Source organism: Mus musculus, chromosome 7 (genome assembly GCF_000001635.26).
Source record: "Mus musculus strain C57BL/6J chromosome 7, GRCm38.p6 C57BL/6J".
In the NCBI taxonomy this organism is placed as follows: domain Eukaryota; kingdom Metazoa; phylum Chordata; class Mammalia; order Rodentia; family Muridae; genus Mus; species Mus musculus.
In genome coordinates this window covers 112,326,112-112,339,806 of record NC_000073.6, presented here as the reverse complement: position 1 = coordinate 112,339,806, position 13,695 = coordinate 112,326,112, and the positions used below count along the sequence as shown (strand labels likewise).

General features: G+C 49.3%; 1 protein-coding gene across 5 annotated transcripts in view; it reads right to left on the bottom strand.

Annotated features, from left to right (window-relative positions):
- Mical2 (microtubule associated monooxygenase, calponin and LIM domain containing 2) overlaps positions 1-13,695 on the bottom strand; it is a 129,370-nt gene that overhangs the window by 15,388 nt on the left and 100,287 nt on the right. For 3 of the 5 annotated variants that reach the window (XR_001785575.2, XM_006507954.2, NM_001193305.1), the window contains exons 16-21: positions 11,087-11,155; positions 7,768-7,911; positions 5,853-5,978; positions 4,651-4,869; positions 4,377-4,478; positions 2,833-2,958 (exon numbers count right to left, since the gene is read on the bottom strand). Coding sequence is in view for 4 of the 5 variants with exons in the window: in XM_006507954.2 (XP_006508017.1) it covers positions 2,833-2,958; positions 4,377-4,478; positions 4,651-4,869; positions 5,853-5,978; positions 7,768-7,911; positions 11,087-11,155 (786 nt within the window). In the remaining variant the exon portion in view is untranslated. The remainder of the gene's footprint in view (positions 1-2,832; positions 2,959-4,376; positions 4,479-4,650; positions 4,870-5,852; positions 5,979-7,767; positions 7,912-11,086; positions 11,156-13,695) is intronic. The other 2 variants (XM_030242685.1, NM_177282.5) reach the window with 1 other exon arrangement.

Here is a 13,695-nt window from a genome sequence, read left to right as displayed (position 1 = left end):
ATAGCAGTCTCACACTGGGCAGTCAGAGCACTTCCTCATCTGATGGGAAGAAATATCCGGTTCCAGGTTTTCTTTTTGAGAGAGACGCCATCAGGATGGAATGAGACTGTCTATCTACAAGTCAGCATCTGATGTAAAGGGTAACCAAGTCTGTCCTCAGAGGAGGCTAGGATGATGGTCGACATTGCAGATGTAAAACCTGCTTTTGACCTAAGGATGTGGAGCTTGGAGGGAGGGAAAAATTAGGTGGGGACAGGACCAACAAGATCCTATCCAAGAGGCTTGCAACTGGACCCTCATAACTCCATCCCCAGCTGCCTACCATGGACTCACCGTGAGAAGAACCCCAGGAGTCTTTGAGTGTGGGCACTGAGGGAAACTGTCACTTGCCCACCCCCACCCCCCCCCCCGCCTTGCCAGGGTGACTCCTTTTAAGAGCTCCCAAGATTATCCCCAGCCACATTTCAAATGTACATTGGCCTGTGATTAACAAGCTGGAAGCTGTTACAATGTCCCAGTTATGTGCGGTGGTGGCACACGCCTTTAATCCCAGCACTTAGGAGGCAGAGGCAGAGGCAGAGGCAGAGGCAGAGGCAGAGGCAGAGGCAGAGGCAGGCAGATTTCTGAGTTTCAAGGCCAGCATGGTCTACAGAGTGAGTTCCAGAACAACCAAGGCTACATAGAGAAACCCTATCTCAAACAAAACAAAACAACCTCAAACAAAACAAGACAAAAAACCAAAAACAATCAATCAAATCCCAGTTACACATCCGTCTTAGAATGGGTGGCTGGGGTTGGTCTGGGAATTGGAAAGGCAGAGGATCAAGTCCACAGAAACAAGGGACAAAGCTCCAGCAGAGGCAGGGCCATCTCAAAGCCAGTCTCAGTCAGTCTCTCCCTCCCCAGGTTTGGTGTTTCCCTTGGGCAGGTTGTAGGCTGGTATCTCTGACAGAGCTCTATCCATCTGCTTCAGACGGATCACCGACCGTGACTGAGAAGGGTCTCTATGATGGTTGACAGGGATAAGCTGACTGTTGACAAGAGTTTGTCAGACCCAGGTTCTATCTCCTGCTATGACTTAGGAGGTAGAGGAATATCAGGGACCCAGAGAGGGAGGGCTTTGTCAAGGTCATCTTTGAAGGGCTCAGGAAGCAGAAGAGGGGCTAGGCAGTGAGACTCAAGGTGGCTCTGGCTGACTAATGGAGCCACTGCCTGGCCCATGGTCAATGCCTTCACCCCATGATTCCATCAAGATCAAAAGTGGAGGCGATGTTTCCCATGGCGGGAAGCAGCTCCCTGGATAGAAAGTCTATCCTGAGACCTTGCTGATGGTGCTGGCAAATATGCCCATCTCCACCCACATAGCTCACCACGATGTGAGCCAGGATCCCCCTTTACACTGGGAGTGGGGAGAGCAGAGGCTCTGATGGGCCAGGGGGCTTAAAGGCAAACAGCTGACGGATGTGCTGACGCTGACACTGATGCTCAGGATGCAGCTGTGTTTATACCGTGACCATGCCTGTTTTTCAGTAACACTGGGAATCAGGAGGGTCTGTGTCACCTCCTCCTGATCTTTGGGGGAACTTTATGCCCATGGGGAACAACCTGGAGGGGGCCACGTAATAAGATTTCATCTTTCTTTGGAGATTCTTTTTACGAATATCTCCCTACAGATGCTCAGGGTGCCAATGGGAACATAACAAAATGAGGGACAACTTGGAGGGTTTTTTTTTTTTTTTTTTTTGCTAAGAGAACAGCACGAAGCTGGAGGTACACCAGCTCAGGAACACAGAAGCAAACTGGGAGTCAGGGACCTTCAGACAGGGAGCGTTCAGCCCTGTATGCTGACCTCTGCAGGAGACAGGCCAACAGCAGACTGTGAGCTCAGCGGAACAGTTTGGCTCATCCTGGAGGTTAAACATGTGCCCTCGATCCAAGCTAACTCTTGTTCATAGAACAGTTGACTCTCCACTGAGTCAGGGCTGGCTCCCTACCTCGCTCCCTCTGAGCTAGCTAGCTTCTGTACTGCTACCCAAATCATCCTTCAAGAATATAGGGTGGATCTTTCAGGAGCTCGCTGTAGCCTAGTCAGAGGATGAAACTCAAGAACATGCTGTCAGGGCCGTGTGAGACCCTCTGCACGTCCTCACACACTGCGGTGACCACACCACAGTGTCACACCCCAAAGCTGGTGATATCAGACATTCTGCCCTCTCATTTCTGCCCTGTCAGCCATGTCTGCTCACCTTTACATACACTGACCACTTCCTAACACACCCTAGCCCCACACCTCTGTCTAGAAAACTGTTCCCGTGGAACCTTCCACACAGGTCTCCTATCATTGCCTCCCAACTCTTCCCGGGCTTCCTTCTGTTTCTATAACCTACATCTAACACAGTTCATGAATAGTACCGTATTAAGCTCACTGGGTCAAATTGTCATTTGCTTAGGTCAGGCACGCCACATATCAGCAGCTCCACATATTAAACGTGTGATTATTATTATGATGGGGGTGGTGTCTCTGTTCAGATGATAGCAATGGGTCCAAAGCTTCTCTTTAATTTCTCAGTGCCTGGGCAGGGCCAGGCATCTGGGTCCATGATGAATGTTTTATGTGTGAGAGAGACGCTCACAGTGCAGGCTGGAGCTGTTCTGCTACATGTATGCGCTAACACAAAACCCAAATGGGATCTAGGGCTTTTGTACAATATCTAACAAACTCCCATCCCAGCCAAGCCTGGCTCCAGATGTTTGGCTGTGCCGGCCAGATGGAGCCCGAGAACAACTCAGAACATGCAGGGGTGGGGGGAGGCGATGATTCAGTGCCACTACCTTTCTGGCAGGAGAAACAGAGTCGGCAGCGGGTGGAGAGGAAGCAGCAGCTGGATGAGGAGACGGAAGGCAAGAGGGAGGAGATGGAGGATGAGCGTGAGGCACGCGTTTAGATAGGAGCTTATCCTGAACGGAACGGAGACAGAATAAAGATAGGATTATAGCTGCGGCAGGCGTAGCAGTCGCACTTTAGACATACCCATGGAGGAGCAGACACTGAGGCCCGTGTCTCAGGATGACACAGAAGTGTGTCTTTGGAGCCAAGTGGGATTATGTAGCTCCTGGCTGGACTATACTGTGCTTTAGTTTCAGCTCCCTGAAGAACCCCCGAGGAGACCCATTCTGCTCCTGCCTAGAGCTGCCCCAGACTGCAATGCTTATGAGAAGCCCTCATAGAGTTTGGTATGAGGGAGCAGCTGCAGGCTTAGGAGGGGAGAAGCCCGCGCCAGCCGGGGCAGACTGCCATAGCTGGGGCTTCTGCAGCTGTAGGCACATATTCGCTGGCCTCCAGGAGGCTGCTAGAGCCCTGGCAATGAACTCAGTGCAGAGCATCCCTCTGTGCATGACTCCAGCGACAGCTGGAGACACAAGAGGAGGCTGGGTGAAGCTAGCAGAGATGTGTCCTAGAGACAGCTTGCTGAAGAAGAAGGAGGATTTCGCAAGTATACTCCCACTCCCACCTCCAGGGCTTCACTACTACTCTTTCAGTTCCTGCTATGCAAACACCTTCTTTTTCTACCAGTCTCTGAGTAAGTAGGTGGTCTGGAGGAAGCTGTACTTCTCAGGCTAAGGCAAGCTTTCTGGCATCAGCTTAGTATTGCTGTTTTGAGAGCTGAGGTTGAGGCATAGCTTTGGCTCACCAATCGGTGCCTCCCTGACTGGGAGGGGTGGGGTGTAAGGGCACAAGAATTTGGCTCGCTTTCACCTTTAAGGCACCCAGAGCCTTGCAATTGACCAGCAGTCCCTGCTTGCAGTGACTCTCAGGAGGCTCACAGTCTACTTAGAAATTAGCTAAGCACGCATGTATCCACAAGCCACATGCATCCCAGGATAACTACAAACATGACCAAGCATATCCATGCATGACAGTGTCACATCCCAAAGTCAAAAGACTAGATACCCTTGACTAAGGTTGTTCCCTTTGATTTAACGTTACTTTGTTTAGACTCAAGGTTTCACTATGTAGCTCTGGCTGACCTGGACCTCACTGTAAAGACCAGGCTGGCCACAAGCTCACAGGGATTCACCTGCCTCTGCCTCCTGAGTGCTGGGATTAAAGGCATGTGTCACCACAGTCAGACCTACTAAGATCTCAATGGGGCATGCTTTTGACTTGAGTTTATTTTTCTGTCTCCATTTTCCTTTGTCATAATGTGTCTACCTTCTAAAACCTGTGCATTTGGGTCTCTAAGGCACAAGCTCAAATTTATCAATGGCTTAAAGAGTGAATTTCTTCTTATACTACAGAAAAGCTTCTAGGGCTGGTCCAGGTCGGCTAGACACTCAGCCCTGGTTCCCGAAGACTCCGAAAGCCCCTGGTTTACCTGTGGTAAATCCCCGTGTCCAAACATGGAGGCCAGGTGAGCTGCCTTCTCTTTAATGTTCTTTGTGTGAAATTCCCTGTTAGCCAAGTTCTGGGCCCTCTTCTGCAGTCAAGGTGAGAAAGGAGAAGGATAGAGACAGTGGCCATGACGGTTGCCACCAAGGGAGAGGGGAAGGAGTGAGCCAGGTTTGTCTCCTCACACACAGAAGGGAGGGACCCGGCTGAGGAGCAGGTGGGATGGGACATGGACACAGGCAGGCAGAGAGGACGGTCACCTGAAGCACCTTTTCTTCTACTTGCTGTAGGCGCCGCAGCACCCCGGACAGGGCCAGTGCCCCTTGGCAGGTGCGAGGCAGGGTAGCGAGATTTTCAACCCCACCCAGTTGCAGGTCTGACTTGGCCCTGGCTCTCCAGGGTCTGCTGGGGCACTCGCCACTAGCCGGTACTTGGTTGAGTTCTCTGAGCACCTGTCCTGTTGCCACCGTGGAGGAGAACTGAGAGAGAGGGGGAAGTCAGCTTCTTTCCCTGTATAGACCCCACCTCCATGAGGAACCACATGAGACAGAGACAGAGGGCATGGCAGCAGGTGCCACCTTGAGAAAGGTCACAGAGTAGCCTGAGTGGAGGAGGAACTTCTACACTTGTGTTGGTATCTCCAGCACCCTGATCAGCAGTACTCAGTCCTGGGCCTAAGAGCCCTTACCCCAGACAAACCTCTATAACTTCAGTTCCCATGAGTATCTGTATTCTGAGACTGTCTAGGATGCTAAGGAAGGCCTGGCCCATCCCTGTAGAGACTGTGATTGATCTAAGTATGCATGAGCATTTCTCACCCTCAGAGGACTGGCAAGCACACAGAGACATCATTGCTGCATTAGTCCTCACTGACTGCTGTCCTCCTCTGCTATGAGAGCAACACACCAGACCCAGTGCTGACCAGGTGACCCTGGGATGCGTGGGTCCTCATCCTGACTCCGACCAGATTCCAAAGCCAGAGATGGGATAAGCCACAGTTTCTTCACGTAGGCTCTGGCTGCTCAGACATCCGGAAAGGCTTTCACCATGCCTCAGCCTCAGCTCTTCAGTGGATGTACCCATGAGGCCTCCCTGATTCAACTCCACTATTACTTTTTCAGTAACTTGGAGACCAGCTTCTTCACTAGCTCTCTATACTAAGCCATGACATGGGATTCCCCATAGTGCCACATGGACTTGCTTACTTTCCCTCCGAAGCAACAGCATCAAGAGTGAGTATGGATGGCTGGGTAACACCTGTGATGGTCTGAGGGACCAGTGGCATATACTTCAGGTGGACCTATGTGGTTGTTCTTATCCTTAAGGGCAGCCATCTTATCCAGGGGGGATTTTTACATTCAGCCATATTTGGGGGCTAGAAGGAGCAGTTGATCCCACCCCTTGGCTCAAAGTCCCCTCCCTCTGGTTTTACCAAAATAGTATCCACTGGAAAGAGCCCTACCTGCCTTTTCAGAGGAGGTGGAAGCCTGGGAGTGGACTCCTCCAGCTTGGGGCAGCAAGAGGTGCCAGGAGGGCGAGAGGCAGAGCACAGGACAGGCTTACCTATGCCTGAGACCCGGCGGCAGTCCTGGGAGGAGAGAGGCAGGTCCACAGAGGCGGCCCCAGGAGACAGGAAAGAAAAGACAAGTAAGACCCAGGCATGCAGAGGGAGCACAGGAGAAACAGGGAGGAGACGCGGTGTGAGGAACAGAGATGCGGCTGGCGAGGTTCCTGCAAGCCTGGCCCAGCTGGGAAACTGGATCCCTGGCTCTGAAAGCACGGGGATGGACAAGTCCTGTAGTCCCCTGCTCTGGGACGATGTGTGAATCCCACAGGCCTTGCTTTTGGCTCAAACTCAGGGCTCTGGGCCATCATTGCCAGCCTACACCCAGCTAGGTTGTCTAGTACAGTCCTCCCAGAAACAGAGAGCTCCTTGCCCACTCCAGGACAGCAATGCCCAGGCCACATGGACAGAGCCCTCCCTAACACTGGGGCTTAGAGGAAGTCAGGACTCCAGAAGGGACCTGGAAACTATGCTTAGACAAAGACAGGACTCAAGAAAATTGTCCTTTTGTAACAAAGCTACTTCCTGGGGCAGGTTAGTTATTCAGGAGAGGTGTGGCTTAGCCCAAGACCAAGGAGCCATTTATGCTTGCCTCTAAAGTTAACCAGTGAAGAGACTGTCCCCCCACAAAATGAGCCAATTTCTGTCATGGGTTTGGTGTCTTCCATACACAAAGGGAGTCTGACCCCAGAGTTTTGTAATAATGACAATATATCATAAGGTGGCACCGTGTATCCAAGGCAAGTGTACTGGCTGGTTTTATGTGTCAACTTGACACAGATGGAGTTATCACAGAGAAAGGAGCTTCAGTTGGGGAAATGTCTCCATGAGATCCAGCTGTAAGGCATTTTCTCAATTAGTGATCAAGGGGGAAAGGCCCCTTGTGGGTGGTACCATCCCTGGGCTGGTAGTCCTGGTTCTATAAGAGAGCAGGCTGAGCAAGCCAGGGGAAGTAAGCCAGTAAGGAACATCCCTCCATGGCCTCTGCATCAGCTCCTGCTTCCTGACCTGCTTGAGTTTCAGTGCTGACTTCCTTGGTGATAAACAGCGATGTGGAAAATGTAAGCTGAATAAACCCCTTCCTTCCCAACTTGCTTCTTGGTCATGATGTTTTGTCCAGGAATAGAAACCCTGACTAAGACAGCAAGTGAAGAGAGTAACGAAGCTATGAGCACAGACCTCAAGTGAGTGAGTCAGAGAGGACTCAGCAGTCTGAGGCACAGCAGACAGCCTGCCCTCTCGGGGCACAGCACCCTGTCAGGGTCTGCTGGGGCACGGGGAGGGGAGAGACACCAGGGAACACTGAAGAGATTGGTCAAGTCATTGTTGTTATCTTAGTCACCAACCCTGGTTGGGGAGTGTCACTTCACCATGGACTGAGGTAGTGCTCTCCCACAGTCTCTCAGTTCGATTGTCCCATCTCACATTGGCAACAGATCATGGTTTGAATGCAAAACCAAAATAGAAAATGGATTTAATTACTGCAAGATGAGCACTAGCAAACTGCCTCATGGGTCCAATCGTGGGGCCTGTTGGTGTAAATTGGCTTGGCTGGAATGCCACCACACTTACTTGTTGAGTATCCACTATGGAAGACTAAATGTTCTAGCAGGACAGTGTGACTCCAAAGTAGAAAAGAGCTGCTACCTGTCCCCTGGGAAACGTCTGTTACTTCATAACCAGGAGGCTGAAGGGTTTTGTTTTGTTTTGTTGTTGTTGTTTGGTCAGACCCAGCCGGTGAACTTCAGTCGATCTCTAACCAGAAAGACTCTGCCACCAGAGGGTAGGTCCAGTGACCATGTGATAGCCTTACCTGTTTCACGACTGAAGGGTTCCGAGTGTTCTCCTCAAACTTGGCTAGCAGCTGATTGGCCATGTGCTTGACCTTGTTCTGACTGCCACTTTCTTTAGCATACTCTTGACTGGAGCCCAGGCTGCGGCTGGAGAAGGATGGCAGCTGCAGAGATCAAAGCAGCACATGGGAATCCAGGCGGTGTCAGAACATAGGGCCCCTCTGTGAGACCAAGCAACCGGGATGAGTCCTGGAACTGATGCTCACAGCACAATGTGTGTGTGTGTCTAAAGAGTGCCATGGCCAGCATGAACCCAGCCGTTCAAAGTTTGAACTCGGACTCTTTCCTTCCCAGCCCTGGGACCTTGGTGCTGGTCTTTGAATTTGTCCCATCTACAAAATGGGAGGAATGTCCTACTTCAAGAGGTTATTGCAGAAAAAAAAATCAGCTCTTATAGAGAAGTGTTACATAAAATAGTTTCCAAAATGCATCATTTGGCTGAGAAGTGTGAAGAGCAGGGGTGGGGGGGGGTGGGGGGGGATAGGGAGGGAGGGAGGGAGGGAGGGAGGGAGAGAGGTCAGCTGGGCTGTCATAAGCACAGGTTCAGCTAGGCTATAAGCACAAGCTTTAAGGCAATTTCTCTCTGCTGCTCTGTACTCCTGCTCCCAAGTTCACCCACAACTCCAACCTTTAAATAAAACACAAATCAGAAATAACTCTAGATTTACACAGAAGGTAAAAGAAGTACTCTTGCTCTCGAGCACCCTTTCTCCAGCTGCCTTTGATGGAGTTTCAGGAATAATGTTATCAGAGCTGGGGAGTGGACGCTGGCTTAATGCTGTGATCTGGACCAGGGGCTCTGTTTGGATTGTGTCAGCTTTTCCGTTCCCACCCATCTTCGGTTCCAGGCTCCTATCCAGGATCCTACGCATTTAGTCATCTTGTCTCCTTTGTCTCCTCCGATCTCTGGAGCGTCTTCCTTGGTGCTTATACCTCTGAGGGGCACTTGGCAGCTATTTTATAAAAAGATCCCCAGTCTGGGTTGGTCTGATGTGATCTTACATTTAGCCTGCACTGAAGGTGCTGCGGATTCATGGCACAGGGGTGAGGGGTGCTTTGCACCCATCCTATGAGAACTCATGATGGTAACAAGACTCTGAGGAGTGAAGAAGACCTTGTTACAATGGTTTATAAAACTGAGATCCTTCTCAGTCATCTGCTAATTAATAACATTTGAAATTGTCTAGTATTTCCTAATGTCTTTTCCTGGTCCGTGGGGATCTTTTCCCACACACCTCCAAACACAGAGGGGTGTTCTGTGCCAAGTGAGGATGGTCGGCCATCTCAAGGAGACCATGAATCTTCCCCACAGGAGCAGCGTCCTTGAGGTGGTAAAGATGCATTCATTCAGAGGCGACAAATGGGAAGATGCAAGCTAAAGTTGACTGCTCTTGAAATAAGATCCCAAAGAGAAACAACCTTGGGGAGCGACAATTGTATGCACATCACAGTCAAGTGTTGGATAGACACAAAATGGAGAGTCACTCCTCACTTTAGGGTAGGAAGTGTGTCTTGCACATGACTGTAGGCTCAAGGGCGAGGGGAGAGTTTACTGAATGAACACTGTTCGCACAAAATCAAAGTCAGCCAGTGCAGTGGGCTCCCACTCACTGATGTACCAATAACCTTTTCCCAAACCAGATTTGATTCATTGAGTCCAGGGCTGCATTTCTTTTTCATTTTTATTTAAAATAATCATTTGTGTGTGTACGTGTGGGTGTGTGTAATCATGTGTGTGTGTGTGTGTGTGTGTGTGTGTGTGTGTGTAGGACATGCACATGGGTGGCTGTGGAGACCCGGAGAGGGCATTGGATACCCTGGAGCTGCAGTTTTAGGCAGTTGAGAGCTACCTGATGTGGGTGCTGGGAACTACACTTGAGTCTCTGGAAGAGCAGTGAGCTCTCTTAACCTCTCAGTCATTCCTCCACTCCCTGAAGCCACAGTTTGATGGGATCACCCCCCAAATCTCTGAGAACACTTCAGATGGGGAGGGTGAACATGCTCAAGTTGTAAGATGTGACGAGGACTCCGGATTTCTTTCTCTCAGAAAATGAGGTAAAGAGTGGCAGCTGAGCTTTATCAGGGTGGGCTCCTGGCTTGACTGACAGCTTACTTGCTGAGAGGTGGGACGAGTCTGAGCCATGAAGATTAACGTTTTGCAAAATACAGCAATAAAGCCTCTTCAAGCACACAGAAGGGGCATGCCTCTTCTGAGTCCCGTGAATCCAGTATCAGCATAGCTTACAAATTATCCCATGTCCCTCTGAGTCAGCTCTGACGTTAGCTAGCAGGCTAACCAAAGCTGGCACCCATGCCTCCTTGACATATGCACACTTCCTATTGCAGAATTAGGATGGCTTTGACGAATGTAGCACAGGGCTGGGGAGATGGCTTCGTTGGTAAAGGGATTGGCACATAAACGTGAAGACTCAGGTCCCCCCAACACCCACATAGAAAGCTGGGTGCAGTGGTACATGCCTACAGCCATGGCACTGGGAACTGGAGGCAGGCTGATCCTTGGGACTCATGGCTGGCTAGTTAAACCTAACGGAGAAGACGTCACTTTGTTGTAAGACTCTGCCTCAGAAAAAATAAGGTGGATAGCAAACAGGAAAGACACGTGGCACCAATCTCTGCCCTTGCATGCACACAAGGTGCATGATTGGCCTCCAAAATGTACACACACAGATAAATGAAGTGCACATCTTCTGTCTCTTCAAATTATTAAATGCACACTCCCACTTTGTGCTAACATTTTCAGAGGCAAGTTCTAGACTTTGACACCCAGTCTCCTATAATTCTCTTCTTTCACCAGATGGTGGCGCTTGAGAGCACCCAACATTTGTCTTAAGACTCCAAGTCCAAAAGGCAGTAAAAAATGCAGAGGGCCTGCTGGTGTCTCTTTCCTACTTAGTGTAATTAAAAATTCAATATTAATTAGCTATATTATATAGGTCATCTTATAAATCTACAAGCCCTGCAAAGTTTCAAGCAGTTTGGATGTATCAGCACATCTGACAGACAGACCCCTCATCTCTAGGAGGTTTTCCTCCTACAAGGTTACACAGCTAGGAAGAAGCCAAGTCGGGATCAGAACACTGACTGCTTTTCTATCAAACTGAGCCTGGATCCCAGTGGCTCATGAGAGAAACAAAACAAAACAAAAACAACCAAAACCAAACCAAATGGGACGAGGCCTAGTGACATAGCTAAGTACACCCAAGCCACCGGTCCTCAGGACATGGAGGCTTTGTATTAGCTGAGCCCATGCACACAGACCTCTTCCAGGTGGTTGAAGCCTTGTCGCCGCCTCTTGTTCATGTCATTCTCTTCAGTCTGGGTGTCTACCTGCAATGACCAAGCAAACATGGTGAGCTCAGAGCCCTGGACATTGTTTGAACTAGAAGCACAGCAGGATGCGTGCTTGTCTGGAAACAGCTGTCAGCCCAACGGTAGACATGGGCAAAGATGGTCCCACACACAAGTGCTGGTATGGAGTTATGTCAGGCACAGGGAAAAGTGTTTCTCCTCTATCTCAGCATCCCTTCGACATAGGCAAGGTAGGCACCATCTCGATCCCAGTGGCTTTGGGCTCAGAGGGGATTTAATCATGTGCCTAAGGGCGGAGCCAGGCCTGACCTGGAGATACCTTTTGTGTGAACTGCCTTGTGGAAAGTACCAGACTTTCTGTTCTCCCTGGGCCACCCATGAAGAGGTAGCACAGGTTCACCTGCAAAGAGCATTCTTAGGAGTGAGCTGTCCAGGGCTTTGGTGTCAAATTAAGCCTGCAATCCAGGTACCATTATAAGATTTAATACATTTCAAATAGACATTAGATCCAACCTGAGGTCTAGAGAGCAAATGTCCAGCGTGCCAAGGCCAGTGCAGATTTACTGACTTCCCATTAACTGTAACTATCCACAGACACATTCCCTTTTATAGACATTACCCAGCTAGTCCGATAACACCTCGTAGCTCACTCCCTGCTCCTGTAATCTGAACAATCTACCCGAGGCCTGTGAAGCTCGCCTAGACAGATGAGGAGAGCTGTGAGACTGGGCTTTCAGTGTGCCCTCGGATGGGGTGGAGGTTGGACACAGTGGCTTCTTCCCATGCATCTTTGATCCCAGCGTAGGTATATTTCCTAAGGATGAACATCTTAACTGCCAGCTTCCAGTGGCTTGGACCTCCTCCCAATGGCTATCTCTCCCACAGGGATGAGGGGGGAGTATGGAGTCACTCTAACTTCCTCCATGGCATGGCCACATCCCAGCCTTTCAAACACTGTAAGTGTAGGAAGAGATGCTATAGGTTCACTGTAAACTCAGGCATAACACCCATCCAGGCCTTAGTGTGGCCTGGCCCCAGAAGGGTCATTTCAGGCCTGACTATTCTGAAATAGCAGTCTAAGCATAGAGTCTACAATGCATCACTCAAGTGTAGTAAACACCCACACACAGACACAGACACGCTCACCACATACACAGACACAGATAAACATGCATACATACATACATACATACATACATACAGACACACACACACACACACACACACGGCATGGACATAACTACCATGTTCACCAACTCCATCTAAAAAAAAAACAACCATAGTCTAGTCATGGAAATTTGTTAAAAATTTTGACCAGAGCACCATAAAACAACGGGTCAGAGGGCCCTGCCTCCCTTCAACATTTCCTTCAGCATCCCATAAATCAGTATTTTGTGAATGGAAATAATCTCAGTCTCAATGCCTGGGCAAACACCAAGAGAAACAGATGACCTTATTTTCAACAATGTTGGGTTTTAGAGACTCAGGCTGTTTGGGCTCCAAGCTCCACCACTGTGAATGCCACTTAGGCCCAGAGACGGGAGCTGTGCAAGTACAGAATGTCCCATCAACAAGAATGCTCCGTGCATAATCTTAGAGTTCGCTTTGTATTTTTGTTCCCACTTTCAATGAGGACTTGGCTTTTCCCACAAAGAGCAATACATGCAACTCTCTTTTATACTTGTCAGCCTAGGGTGGGACTATTCAAACAATGGGAGCCTGGCTAGATCCCATCCAGACATGTGACCTATGGGCTCACAAAATGCACTCCATGGTGGCGAGCCCAGTCAGCTGCTCCTAAAAAGATCCCAAATCTTCTGGACGAGTAAATCAAGTACAGGGGGGACAACCTCTGCTTCTTAGGTGCCTCCACCAGGACCCTGGGAAATAAGATGCTGCCCACACAGGAAGGTTAGCAGTGCTGCATCCAAACGACGCTTACTTTCCCCATTGGAAAAATGATATTGAGACATGGGTAGAAACAAAGGCCTAAGAAGATTAAAATGTAGAGCTTTTTTTTTTTCTCATCAGAAGTAAAAGATTGATTCAAGACCTCTAACCCAGAGCGATTTTCTTCAGTGGTGTAGCAATGGTATGTTGCCATGTTCCACAAAATAACCCCCACCTATGCTCCTGCAAATGTGCCTAATTAAACTCAGGGGACATGAACACAGGAACACACAGGAAATTTGGAGGGGGACCGGTTGGGAAGAAGAAGGGCGTCTGTGGGAATGGAGGTGTCAGGAGATGGATTTGATAAGATATATTACACACATCCATGAAATTACCAAAGAATAAATAAAAGTACCTTTACCAAAAGCATCTAATCACTGTGGACTTTATTATACTTGACAAAGAACCAGAAGCATAAGGAAAAAGCAAATATTTCTCATGGCCAGTGGAGAGAACATGAGAATAAACAAATGACTTACTTTCTCTTCCTATTAATTTTCCAGCTCGTTCACCCTAGGAGCCCTTTCTTATCATGATTTTTCAAGGGTTTGAAAAAGCCATTTATTAAACCAAATGGCTTCCCTCTTTAAAAAATAACCAGCGGC